The sequence below is a fragment of the Oreochromis niloticus genome, linkage group LG20, assembly GCF_001858045.2.
Source record: "Oreochromis niloticus isolate F11D_XX linkage group LG20, O_niloticus_UMD_NMBU, whole genome shotgun sequence".
Classification (NCBI taxonomy): Eukaryota; Metazoa; Chordata; class Actinopteri; order Cichliformes; family Cichlidae; genus Oreochromis; species Oreochromis niloticus.
Window position 1 is genome coordinate 33290143 of NC_031984.2, and position 12654 is coordinate 33302796.

The 12654-nt window shown below is 39.0% G+C and overlaps 1 protein-coding gene across 1 annotated transcript; it reads left to right on the forward strand.

The window, feature by feature from the left end:
* The first annotated feature begins 76 nt into the window (after positions 1-76).
* ccnq (cyclin Q) lies at positions 77-10681 on the forward strand. Its single transcript, XM_003457866.4, has 6 exons — positions 77-223; positions 327-461; positions 3143-3326; positions 4550-4682; positions 5004-5222; positions 8255-10681. The coding sequence occupies exons 1-6, from the start codon at positions 220-222 to the stop codon at positions 8342-8344; spliced, it is 765 nt and encodes a 254-aa protein (XP_003457914.2). The 5' UTR covers positions 77-219; the 3' UTR covers positions 8345-10681.
* The last annotated feature ends 1973 nt before the right edge of the window (positions 10682-12654 follow it).

The following is a 12654-nucleotide window of genomic DNA, read 5'->3' on the forward strand; positions in this document are numbered from 1 at the left end:
AAAGAATTATATATATATATATATATATATATATATATATATATATATATATATATATATATATATATATATATTAACCGGAAGTCCAACTATTTTTCTTCCGGGTATTACTAGCGGCAACTGAGAAGACAAATTGATTAAGATGCGTAACTAACAAGCAGATCTTGTGTTTGTTTTTCAAAGTAGGAATAAATATATCAACTAGAATTTGTACTTTGGATGGGTAAGTTAAAAGTTTACAATGAAACTCAATTATCATCTTGTTGACTCGTATACAGTCTGTGCTTCTTTTCTATTGTTGGCTACCCCTGCTTGTACTTCACCAGACATGGAGGGACCATCTGCTCACTCGACCGCATCTCTGCGCCTTGCTGGAAGGAGAGACTCTGGTGGGGATATAGAGGCTTACCCCAGCCGTGACACGAAACACTTTCGCGTCTGTCGCTTCATCATGGAGACAGGTAAACCAGGGATGCTCTGTGTGTGAGTGTGAGAGAGGGTTCGAAGAGCACGTTTTCAGGGCTATAAAGTAACCAAATCAACCCTTACCTGCCAGGAATGACAAGTAAAGTCTTTGATTTAAAAAAAAAAAAGTATAATCAATTCAGATCAATGTATCGGCTGATTTATGTCATCGGTTGTATCAAACGTAAAAAAAAGGTGGGTTTGTTCTTCATTTTTATTAATTAGTTTCATGTGTTTGAGATCCCTGTCCTGTTGGAACACTCAGTAATATCAAAGTTTCAGCTAGCCAACTAGCCCTTAATGTGCGCTGAAGTGGAAGAATTTGGAGGTAATCCTCCTTCTTCATAATGCTGTCTATTTTGTGCAATGTACCAGTACCACTGGTACCACCACAAACGGCCCCTGAGCTTGATACTTCCACTACCATGCTTGACAAGATGGTACAATGTTCTTAGGTTTGAAAGCTTCACCTTTACTCCTCAAAACGATCTCTTCTTATTTTGTCCAAAAAGCTGAATTTCTTTCTCGTCTGATCATCTAGATTTTCTCCAGAGACATTTGACTTGGCTGAGCTTGAAAGTTTGATGGCTGGCTTGAGCCTTGTTGATTCCTGGGTTATTTCCGAACATCTTAACCAATTTCGTCTCATTTGGGTTTTCCTCCAGACTTGGCGAAGTGGTGACATCTGAATAACTTGTACTTATGCACAATTGTCTGAACTGATTATATTGGAAGCACAGTTATTCATAAATGTCTCCAAGAGACATTGCCAACTTGTGTAAATCTACAATTCTCCGTCACAGAGCTTCACTCATGTTGAAGTACTTTCCCATTGTTCTGAATACAGTCCAATGATTGATGTCAAACAAATCCTTTTTTATGCTGGTAAAGAGTAACTACAAGTTATAGTCAATCATAATCACTAATGAGAAGTTAATAACCCTGTGTCAAGTTAAAAGACGCGCTTTAAACATTTAAGTGAGTCCATTGTGGTGATCCCTAGTAAATATCTTAAAATCTTAAGTTCTGCCACTTGAAGCTCCGCATCCTATCTTTCTTTCAGTCCCACCATCTCCAAACCTTACATCATAGCAGGTCTCACTAGCTTCTTGTAAACCTTACCTTTGACTCTTGTTCTTCTGTCTAATATCCGCCACCTTTCGACACCTCCCCTCTTACCCACTTCATTGCGCTTAGAGTGTTTTGAACATTAGACTCCCATGTTCAAATGCCTGAATTCAGCACTGCATGGTAAACATGTTCACAATGCTTTTTTAATGCTTTTTGGTCTCTATAGTTAATCTCTCCCTTCATTACAACTATACAGAGGTGCTCATCTTGATTCTATTTTAAAATTTTATTGTTATATCTGTATCTATGTTATGTACGTTATGGTTTGCTGAGAATATACAGCACACCAAAAAAACATGATAATTTTTCTTTTCCTGTTTTCTGTTTGAGCTCTCCATCTTCCGGTCTAAATATAGCCGGTTCTGTCTCAAATAAACAACGAGGCAGTGGGCAAAGTGCTAACATTGTCTACATCCATATTTTGTCTATAAGCCTGGAAAAAAAGAGGTTTTGTTTTAAGACAATACTTTGTCTATGTACTTACTCAGTGAAAACATAGATTTTGTAATAACCTATACTGCCCTAGTTATGATCTAGATGGTCAAAGTATGTATTATTGTATTGTTTTTTTCTTATTTTTTATCATATTTTCTTCTTTACCAAGTAGAAATGGGCATCTGTAACAATTAGATATATGGTGCCAGAAATTTAGAAAGACTAATCAGCCTTTTTTCCTGAAATGGTCCTCACTTTCTGACACATGTGATTACATGTAATCTGTTAAGGAGCTCCCACTGACATTTAGTTTTTGACAGAAGGCAAGTGATTGCTTATTTTTGTATATTTTAGTGTAGTGATAAATTAAAGAACACATTTTATCCTCATCTTTATTTTCTTTCAAATACATTACAGTGGTGGACGTTCATATTAAACATCACCATAGTTTTAAAGAATGAGCCAAAATAATTTTGCTCTATACTCTGATGGCAGTGAGACATATCGGAGTTCCCTATAATAGTCATCTCAGTCCCATAGCTCTGAAACTTAAAGGGGGAAGACGGTCTGTTTCACACAGCGTATGAACGCTGTGCTGAGACCCAGTAAAATCTAAATAAGGACTATTTGAAATTGTAAATTATATAGAGCTATCTCCAAAAGTTGAATCTGTTCATCTGGACGTAGCGTTTTGTGGGAGAAACGTTTCGTCACTCATCCAAGTGACTTGGATGAGTGACGAAACGTTTCTCCCACAAAACGCTACGTCCAGATGAACAGATTCAACTTTTGGAGATTTACTTTCCTGGATGATTGAGAATGCATCAAGACGTTATATAGAGCTACTTTACGAGAATTCAAGAATAAAAATATTGAGTTGGAAATGAGCAGGTTCTCTTTAAGAAAGTCAAGGTTTAACGTTTTGAACCTTGTGTCCAGTATTATGTATTCTTTTCTGGTTTTTGATTTATTTTTTTTTTTAATTTAATGGGATTTCAAACGAATAGTAATGTGAACTGAAACTGCATTTCAGGATTACAGCAGGTGAAAATAGGTGTGAATCAGTCAGCTAGACATGATAAAACATCTTGCCCCCTCCTCTGTTATTCAGGAGTGAAACTCTGCATGCGCTCGGTGCCCGTAGCTACAGCATGTGTGCTCTATCATCGTTTCTTTGAGAGGGTCGGCATCCATGCCTATGAACCCTACCTAGTGGCCATGAGCTGTGTGTACCTGGCCGGTAAAGTGGAGGAGCAGCACATCAGGACCCGTGATATCATCAATGTAAGCCACAGGTAATAATTCATAAGGTGGAGTGTATAATCAACATTCTAACCTCACAATTTCATGTTAACTGTGGCCTCAGATTGAGCCTCTTAGATATTTAACTTTGCTTGAGAACAAAAAAGGTTGTGTTTTGTCTTTCTGAACTCTTTTTGTTATGAGAGAGCACATAAAAAAGCCCAATACATTTAATAAATCATTTTTAATAAGTAGTCTGCTTTTCTTGAATAAATGGTTTGGTCTGAAAAACATCACAAAAGAGTAAAAACAAAACAGCCTTGACCAGGTAATATTTTTAGATAAGGCTCTGTCCCACCAACAGTGCAAAACCAGAATATAGTGCAGTCATAAACATACATTTAAATAAGTACCCTAATTTATAAGTATGTACTTATAAGTATGACTTTGGACAGGCTCTAACCTACTCATGTGTGAGACAATGCATGGAGAAAACACATTAAAAGTCTTTCTGTTAAAAATTAAGCCAAGTTAAAAATTGCTGGTCCCCACTCCAGTCCCACTCCTCCACCTACTGGCTTGTTCTGAAGCTTTTGATTGTTTCAATATTTGCATTCACTGAAATTTTCCCTGTGCCTTCAAAAAAAAAAGAACTCCAGTCTGCACATGGAACATATGTATTATGTTGTTTGACACTGGTTTTTCTGAGGAAATATCATCTGCATATACAGCACATAATGCTCTGAAACTGAAGTACACAATCAATGCTTAAATTAACATCCTTTTTTCTTTCTTTCCTTTTTTTTAAATGCACAACCTTTCCAGGCTCTTGTCCCAATGCTTTAAAAACATGTTGGCGGGCAACAGTTTAGCTCAGTCGGACGAGCAACTGTATATGCCACATGGCTGAGAGTGGCCTGGGTTCGAATCCCACCTGCAACCCTTTGCCGCATGTCTTCCCCTTTTACTTTCCTGTCAGTCTTCTCTGTATCTGTTCAAAAAATATCTTTACCAAAAAAAAAAAAAAACCAGAAACATGTTGGCATCAAATTCAAAATAAGCATATATTTTTTCCCCATTATCATTTTATGGGCTTCAAATGGCAACTCATTTGAATCTTACCAATACTGTTTTATTTTACATTTCACATCACACTTTTATGGAAGTGGATGCATTAAATAACAAATTCATTACCAGGCACCTTAACCATTCAGTTTTTGGAGCTGTCACCTTAAATGCTCTCCTCCCCCTCCTGCTCCCTCCTCCTCCCTTTCAGGTATTTCAACAGTGGCAGTGCTCCTTTAGAATGTGACAAGGAGTTCTGGGACCTGAGGGACAGCGTGGTGCAGTGTGAGCTCCTCATCCTCCGACAGCTCAACTTCCAAGTCTCCTTCGAACACCCTCACAAGGTAGTTGTGAGCGCATGTGCACGGATCCCTGTTCCCTCCTTATTTGGTGTAAACCTCCTTGTTGGTCTGTGTTACTGTCTGATTTTCTGATACAAATGTGCTTGTGTTTACAATCTCTGTGATCTCTGGGACAAACAAGTGTTTTCTGTTGGCTTGAATGCTTTTAGTTTTACTTACATGACCCTTACATTTAATAAAATATTAGGTTTTTCAGGTTTAAAGTGTAGTAGTGCCTGTGATTGGCTACTCATTTGTTTGCACAGTAGTAATTTGTTTCCTGGTCTCTGAAGTTTAAGTTTGTCTGCTGTCTTTCATCTTCAGTATTTGCTCCACTACCTGCTGTCTGTCAAGTCACTTGTGAACCGCCATGCTTGGTCTCGAACTCCTGTGGCTGAAACTTCCTGGGCGCTGCTTAGAGACTGTTACCATGGAGCCATGTGCATCCACCACAGACCCCAACACATCGCCATAGCAATGTTGTACCTGGCTCTAAACAGCTACGGAGTGGAACTGCCTGCTGGGGAGAGAGAGTGGTGGCAGGTGCGTGCTGAAAACTGTTCCTAATCACAGGCTGAAGAGAGAGGGCTAATCCAAAGTGCGTGTGTCCGTGCTCAAGTGAGAGAAAGAGTTTGTGCACTGTAGGTGGATTTATTACTTCAAGAGGAAAATGTGACATCACCTTATAAGACTAGTTAGAGACTAGCAGGTGTTAGCTGACAAATCCAGAAGATGAAAGTTATTCTCTCCTTCATTTAGCTCTGAAATTAACACAATAAATTCTGTTTTTGGTGTGCCACCCCAGTATTTTTAATGACCCTCATATGGCCACACCTATGAAAACATTCTGGAGGCGCCACTGCTGTGTGTTGCCAAAAGGGAGTTTATTTTCCACTTCCAGCTTCTGAAGTATGTAGTTAATGCAATTAGTCACTAATGATAATGAACTGACATCTCTACTTTTCCATTAAGCTTCAGTTTAGACAGAACAGAAACCCTCCTTCACTTTCCTTCTGTTTTTCCCTCATTTTGAGATGATGATGTCAGATCAGGGTAGCTGGTCACATGGCACATTCATTTTAGTCAGGGTAGAGGCGCAGGCATTTACACTGTGTATCACGAGTGTCAGTTTTATGCCTGGATGCCAACATGAAACTACAGGGAGGCAGATTGAATCTAATATAAATTTAATAATAGAGAAAATGAATTAAAAATGAGAAAAAAAGCTAACAAATTACATCCAATGACAAGCTCAGCGTTATGTCCAAGGTCACAGTTGGTCAAAACAACACAAGTTGGTGTCCCAGTTGCTGTGTGAGATTTCGAAAAAGGTTTTAGTCCTATTTGGTTGGTGCATTTTATCAGCTGATGTATCACCAATAAAAGCATCTGAAATGGCAGATATGTGACAGCAAACGTTAAAGAGTAAGAGATGAAAGCAAGTGGGATATCAGTTAAAGTGTTCCAGTGAAAGCAACTGAAATCTCAGGGAAGAATGTAAGCTGTAAATGTGATTAAAGTTTCAGTTAACTTCTAAGCACTGGAGATACTTAAAGTATTTTAGTGTGCAAACTTCTGGTACTCGTTTGTCTGGAGGAAGTGACAGCCGTTAAGTGTCCAGTGTAAACATGTTAGCAGCAACAAGAAATGTTTAACTCGACGAATAAGGATGAGCAGCTGAAGTATGGCAATGAAAGCAAGTGAAATATCATGGCTGAAAATACTTGAAGTGACAGTCTGTATGTTTGCAGTGACCATAGTTATACATATGAATTCAATTCAGTTTTATTCACATAGTGGCAACAATAGCTGCACTTGTAAGGTAAACCTCTACAATAATACAGAGAAAATCCCAACAATCGCATGACCTCCTATGAGCAAGCGCTTTAGCAAAAGTAAAAAGGATAAACTCCCTTTTAAGAGGAAGAAACCTCCAGTAGAACCAGGCTTAGAGAGAGGCAGCATCTTCCATCTGCCTTTAGTTAAAGCCTGCTCTTCACTCTTGATGTTTTATTTGAAAGCAGCTGACTGATGAGCTGATGTGCAGCCAGTAACGGTATCTGTATGAAACCACCAACTGGGAAATGGTAAATGGACTGGGTTCTTATAGAGCTCTTTTCTAATCGATCTGAGCACTCAAAGTGCTTTACACAACTTGCCTCATTCACCCATCCACACAAGCACTTTTTTCTATGCAAGTGCTTTATATCTAACATTCACACACATTCAGACTCTGATGGATACATCAGAGAGTAACTTAGGGGTTAGTATCTTGCCCAAGGATATTTGGCATGCTGACTAGAGCGGCCAGGGATCAAACCGCTAACCTTCCGTTTAGCAGATGACCTTCTCTGCCTCCTGAGCTTCAGCCACCCCGACATTGCATTTAAAATGTCAGTTAAAGCATCTGTGTTCAGTTAATTGAAATGTTAGTTTATGTGTTGAAGTTGATAGCAGTTGAAAAGTAAATAGATCTTTTATAGAACTGCTGTAGCTTCAAAAATTAAGGAATGATCTGCAGTACCAAAGTAGTGTTTACTGCCTCTTCCAGGTGGTCAGGGTTGTACGCTCATGTTGCTCCACAGCACTCTTTCACATCCAGAACAGTTTGAGTTCAACTGGAGAAGCGCGTTCTAAAAAACTTCACATCAGCCACTTTTTTTTAACATTGAAACCACAAGCCGTAGACAAAGTTACATGTTGTCCCACTCCTCTATATCAGAGATAATTTTCTTCTTTTATTGAGTGGTATGGAACGCCTGAGAACATTTCTACAATTCTGAATTAATATGCCACAAACACATTAATTTATTACATGTATTTTTGCCTATATTCTATAAGTTTTTAACTTGAAAAATGAAAACTTTTTGAACTTTTGTGATTTATAATGACACAGATGGATAAATACTTTTGTATAGCCCATTCAGAAATGACTAAACTTCTGACTAAACTCTCCTTTATGTTTATAAGAAACTTGCGGATCGATCACAGTTCTCACGGCGTGCTACACAAGTTAAAGATGGAAAAGCCTTCCTGGGCCTGTCAGCCAGCAGATTTCGCTGTCTGACTGGCCCAGGTCGCATTTCCAGACATGTGAGAGGTTTGGACGTTTTATAACATGTGGTCAGGATTCTCTGCCTGCATTCTTGGTAAGCGTTTACATACCATTTGCGTCACTGTGCGCTTAAACCGAAGTAACATTAACCTGACTGTCAAACCACAGCCATGTTTCAAAGGCACAGATGTCACAAGTGTTAATTGATGGGTGGTAGAAATCCCAGTTTTGCATTTTCACAGTGTTACAAATGAGGCATCTCTCATTCCCGTGTCTCATTCAAATTTCCCACGTGTGGGACTAATAAAAGGTTTATCTTATCTTATCTCATTCCCAGATTAGATTTTTTTTTTCCTAAGTTGCAGTATTTAAATGGAAATGGAGCAAAGCCAGTGTTTTTTCTGCCTTTCTGCTTCGTTCCTCAAGCCAAGAGGACAAAAAAATGTTTTTTTTAAAATGGTGTGTCGACCTTTTGATGTCTGCTGTTTATTGACGTCTGTGTGTGCATGTATTTGTGTAGGTGCTGTGTGACGATGTGACGAAAGCAGATATCGAGGCTGTGATCGCAGACCTTCTTCAGCTCTACGATATGGAGGCCAAGTGTATCTGAACAACACACCTACAAGACCATCACGTCTCTGTTTTGCCGCTTGACTGTGTAGTACAAAGCTAAACGTGTGTTATGGTGCACATTGTAGTGTAAAACTTTACTGATATAGTGCTATGCTACAACTGAGCACTCAAACCGCTTGTGTTCAGGTGTGTCTGAGGTAGAAGAGCACTTTGTGTCTTTGCCCCAGTTATTCTGTGAGCTGACAAAAACATGCCTGCACTACTGATTCTTGCCACTGTGGGGAGACATTTCTTTCATTTCTGATCTGTGATTTGTCGGCCTTGCACTGCATAATAGATCCTGAGCACTTCAAAAACATGCCAACTCTCAGTACCACTGATCTCTTTATATTCCACACATCACACATTTTTACTACAAATGCTAAATGGTCACTACTCTTAGATTTTTCTGGACTAGGGTAGTACTGCACAGTTTTTTTTGTTTGTTTGTTTGTTTTTTCTTTGAGATTATAGGCTTGAGGAGTACCTTGCAGAATAAACCTGCATATTTTCAAGGACAATGAATGCTACACACTGGATACCATAAATATCTCGTATTTTTACGATGCATAGTATTCAAATGCATTGGTTGGATGAAGTATTATAGAGGAATATCTGGCAGCAGTGTAATTTCCATTAATCCATTCATTTTATTAACTACTTGTTCAGTTCAGGGTCACAGGAGGCCTGGAGCCTATCCCAGCCACTTTAGGCCGAGAGGCATCGTATGCTGAACAACTTGCTAAACAAGTCTGTTTCAGGGTTAGCAAATCTTTACATATTTTTTCATTTTCTCCATGTATAATAATGTTACATATTATGATTAGAAACTGTTTGTAATTTAAAGGGGGGGGCTCATTCTGATAATAATACAAATATTTGGGGCTTAGTTTCCCTATATTCTGTCATAAATACATTGTGTTACAATGGCTTTCCACCAGGAAAGAGTTGGGTATAGTGCCATAAAGCAACTGAAATGTTTATTGCCAAATGCACAGACATGAGCAAGCTGAGTAAGTGCAGCTCTGTAGACGGGGAGACGAGGGAATATATTTCCCACCTCCAGAATGGTCTATATACCAGGGAAGAGCTGACCTAATTCACTTACAGTATGATTATAAATGACTGAGCCTACCTTAAGTTCATGGATGTCAAATGAATAGATAAAACGGTGTTAAGAGATTTTTAAATAGTTCTTTATTCCTTAGTTTTACAAATATTTTTTCAAGCTCATTTGTAGGAAAATACTTTGAATGGAAAAGATGTTGTTGAACTTTGAATCATTTAAAGTTAACATTGTGTTGTCCAAAAATGAAATTATAGTGTTGAAAATTAAAATAAAAAGATCTTTTTAATAAAACTACAAAAAGGAACTAGATTTGTAACCAATTTGTTTGGGACTGAGAGTGAGAGACAATAAAGGGAAATACTGAGAAACAGACCAAGAAAATGCAGGTTTTGGTCTTTTTGTGTTGTTTTTGACAAAATAAACAAAATGAAGATAATGATGTTACAGTGATGTCCATAACAGACATATTATTCCATTTTTAGTGCTTTTTATGGTTACATGGCATGTTTCATTTAGTAAGATTCACATTAGCCACAGCAATGCAGCTGCTAGTTTCCCTGGACTGTCACTACAATTCGCAGTGTCTGGTGCGTTTTGTGACAGAACAACATAACATACACAATAACATTTCAGCATAATTTAATATGGCATACATTGACAACAATTAAATTCATTTGATTAACTTCTACAATGATGAGAAGCCTGGCAGAATTTTTTTTAATCCAGTTGCACTTATTTCTTGTAAATCATATAAAATTCCTTTAGTCAAATAATAATAATACTTAGCTGGAAATCAGCAGAATAGGTCCAATTTAAGAGTGGTTTTTTTGTTTTGTTTTGTTTTTTTAATTTTCAAGAGTGAGAATGCAAGAGTTAATGCCAAACCTAATACTCATTTTAGGGTTAAGGACTAAAAAATCTCCATCAATACTAAATATAACTATCTCGACTCAGCACTGAAATGTTTTGTTTTATCTAAGACTGCTGGGAAGTACTGGAAAAAAATTAAAGCAATTTTTGCTCTCTGTAAATCCCTGCTGGAATTTAGTGATGTCTTGATTCTTTTGGTTTGATCGTGAAGCAGGGATTAAATTTCATTCTGTTTGGTATAAAAAGGCATCATCAAGTCTTAAATGTAATTTCTTATATTTCAAAACGGCTTGATTCACTGCATTGTATCACCTAATGTGACTTGTTTGTCAGTTGTTTTTATGGCAACAAATACCAATAAACAAAGTTATCAATAAATAAAAGAAAATATGTCAACACTGTTTGTGAAGTCACTTTTCTTTGGTCCTCAGTCCTCATATTCTCGTCTTTCCTTCAACCAACTTTTTTTAGGCAGACTGCTTCTCCCCGTCCAAGGCTGATTCTGCTGTACCTATTTTCCTGTTAAAATGTAGTTTTTCTTTCCCAGTATCGCCAAGTTCTTGTTAAAAAAGTGCATCACCTGATGATTGGGCTTCTCTCTGTTAATATTTGGATGCATCTTAATACTGCAACAAACGACTACAGGTTGTTATTTAGCAAACTCATATACAGTTAATTATTAGCGTCAGGGGGCTAATAATTTTCACACTGGTAGTTTGGGGGTTTTGTGTAATATTTTGTTTCAGTGAGCAGAGTAAAAATAATAAAAGTATCCAAAATAAAACTATGATGTTTGGGAAAGCTATGTGAAAAATTCTCTGCTCTGTTTAACAGCAAAATAACAGCAAAAATATTTAACTACCAATAAATTTTCATAGAGGGCTACAAATTCTGTAATCCTCATCTGTACATCTTTAATAACTTTACCTCAAATCAATGGCTAGACAGTTGAAACTTGAATAAAACTTAATGTTTCAACAGGATAGTGATTCCAAACACACACCAAAACTTGTTTTGGACTGGATAAAGCAGGCTAACATTAACTTGCTGGAATGGCCTTCCCAAAGCCCCGTTTTCAACTCTACTGAAAAATTGTATCAAATATCCAGCAAATACCAGAGGCTTGTTGATGGCTACCAGAAACATTTGGCCAATGTGCAACTTCTCAAGGGACGTTTAACAATTAGCCAAATATTGTCCTGGGTATATATGTATACTTTTATCCTGTGCGGATTAGAGGAAATCCAAAATAAATAAAAAACTTGTGGTGTGGAGGTATGTAATAACGACAGGAGAGGTCTCAGTGTCTCACTCCAACTGCTCCTCCATTTGTGTGGGGTGAAACCAAAACCATTGGGCCAAAACAGGAAACAAGACCCACCAACAATCTTGGTCCAACGTTTAGATCACCCAGTGACATTCCATGGTCTGGTTTTTAAGCCATAATTTGTATTTACTGCAGGTCCTGATAGCTCGTTGTAGGCCTGTTGCATGTTTAGGTATTTCCCTTTTTAAATTTGTTCTTAACATCACTCCAACTTTATTAACTGACTCTCACAAACTTCACATACAGTAAGCGCCAAAATCTCCACCCCAGCACTTCCTTTCAACTTGGGTGTGAGTGGAGCCACCTGGTGGTCCGCCACACATACCCCCCCCTGAACACACAGTTAGGTCTCTATTCAGTCCAGGACCCTGGGCCTAAGCAAACGGCCCGAACGACTGAACCTGGGAGGGAGAGAACAGGCAGAGGAAGGTCCATCCTGTGAATGAGGCTGGCGAAGGCGAGCAGGAAAGGCAGGAGGAGGCTCAAACGCCGGTGGGCGGGGGGTAGTCCTGGGGGGAAAACCAGAGTCTGTTAACCCCATCGAAGGAGGGCGGCCACGGCGAGGGGCCTGGGCCGGCACTACATGACTGTCCGGAAGAACATGTGCAGGTTTAAGTCTGTCAACACACACAGTCTCCCTACGACCCCCAAAATCCAAAACAAAATGTTTCTGGCCCGGTTCGATAACCCTGAATGGGCCGTCATACAGCGGCCGCAGCGGTGTCCGGTGGGCATCGTGCCTGACAAAAACAAACTTAGCAGTCTCTAAAGTCTTTGGAACAAAAGCGTCAGGCAGGCAATGGTGCACCGGACCAGGAACCCGAAGCGAGTGCAAAAGCGGGTTGAGAGATAGCACCGATGGATCGAAGCGGGGGGAGGGTTCTCGGGCAAGAATTCTCCAGGCACGCGGAGTGGCTGACCAAACACTAGCTCAGCTGGGGAAGGGCCGAGATCCTCCTTAACCGCAGAGCGCAGCCCAAGCAAAACCCACGGGAGGCGGTCAACCCAATTTCCATCCTTTAAGGAGGCGCGAAAAGCAGCC

Excerpts from the sequence above, each read along its gene's own strand:
- ccnq (XM_003457866.4), top strand. Across the intron at positions 3,327-4,549 it reads ATCATCAATGTAAGCCACAG|GTATTTCAACAGTGGCAGTG; the intron begins GTAATAATTCAT and ends CCTCCCTTTCAG. Across the intron at positions 5,223-8,254 it reads GGGAGAGAGAGTGGTGGCAG|GTGCTGTGTGACGATGTGAC; the intron begins GTGCGTGCTGAA and ends GTATTTGTGTAG.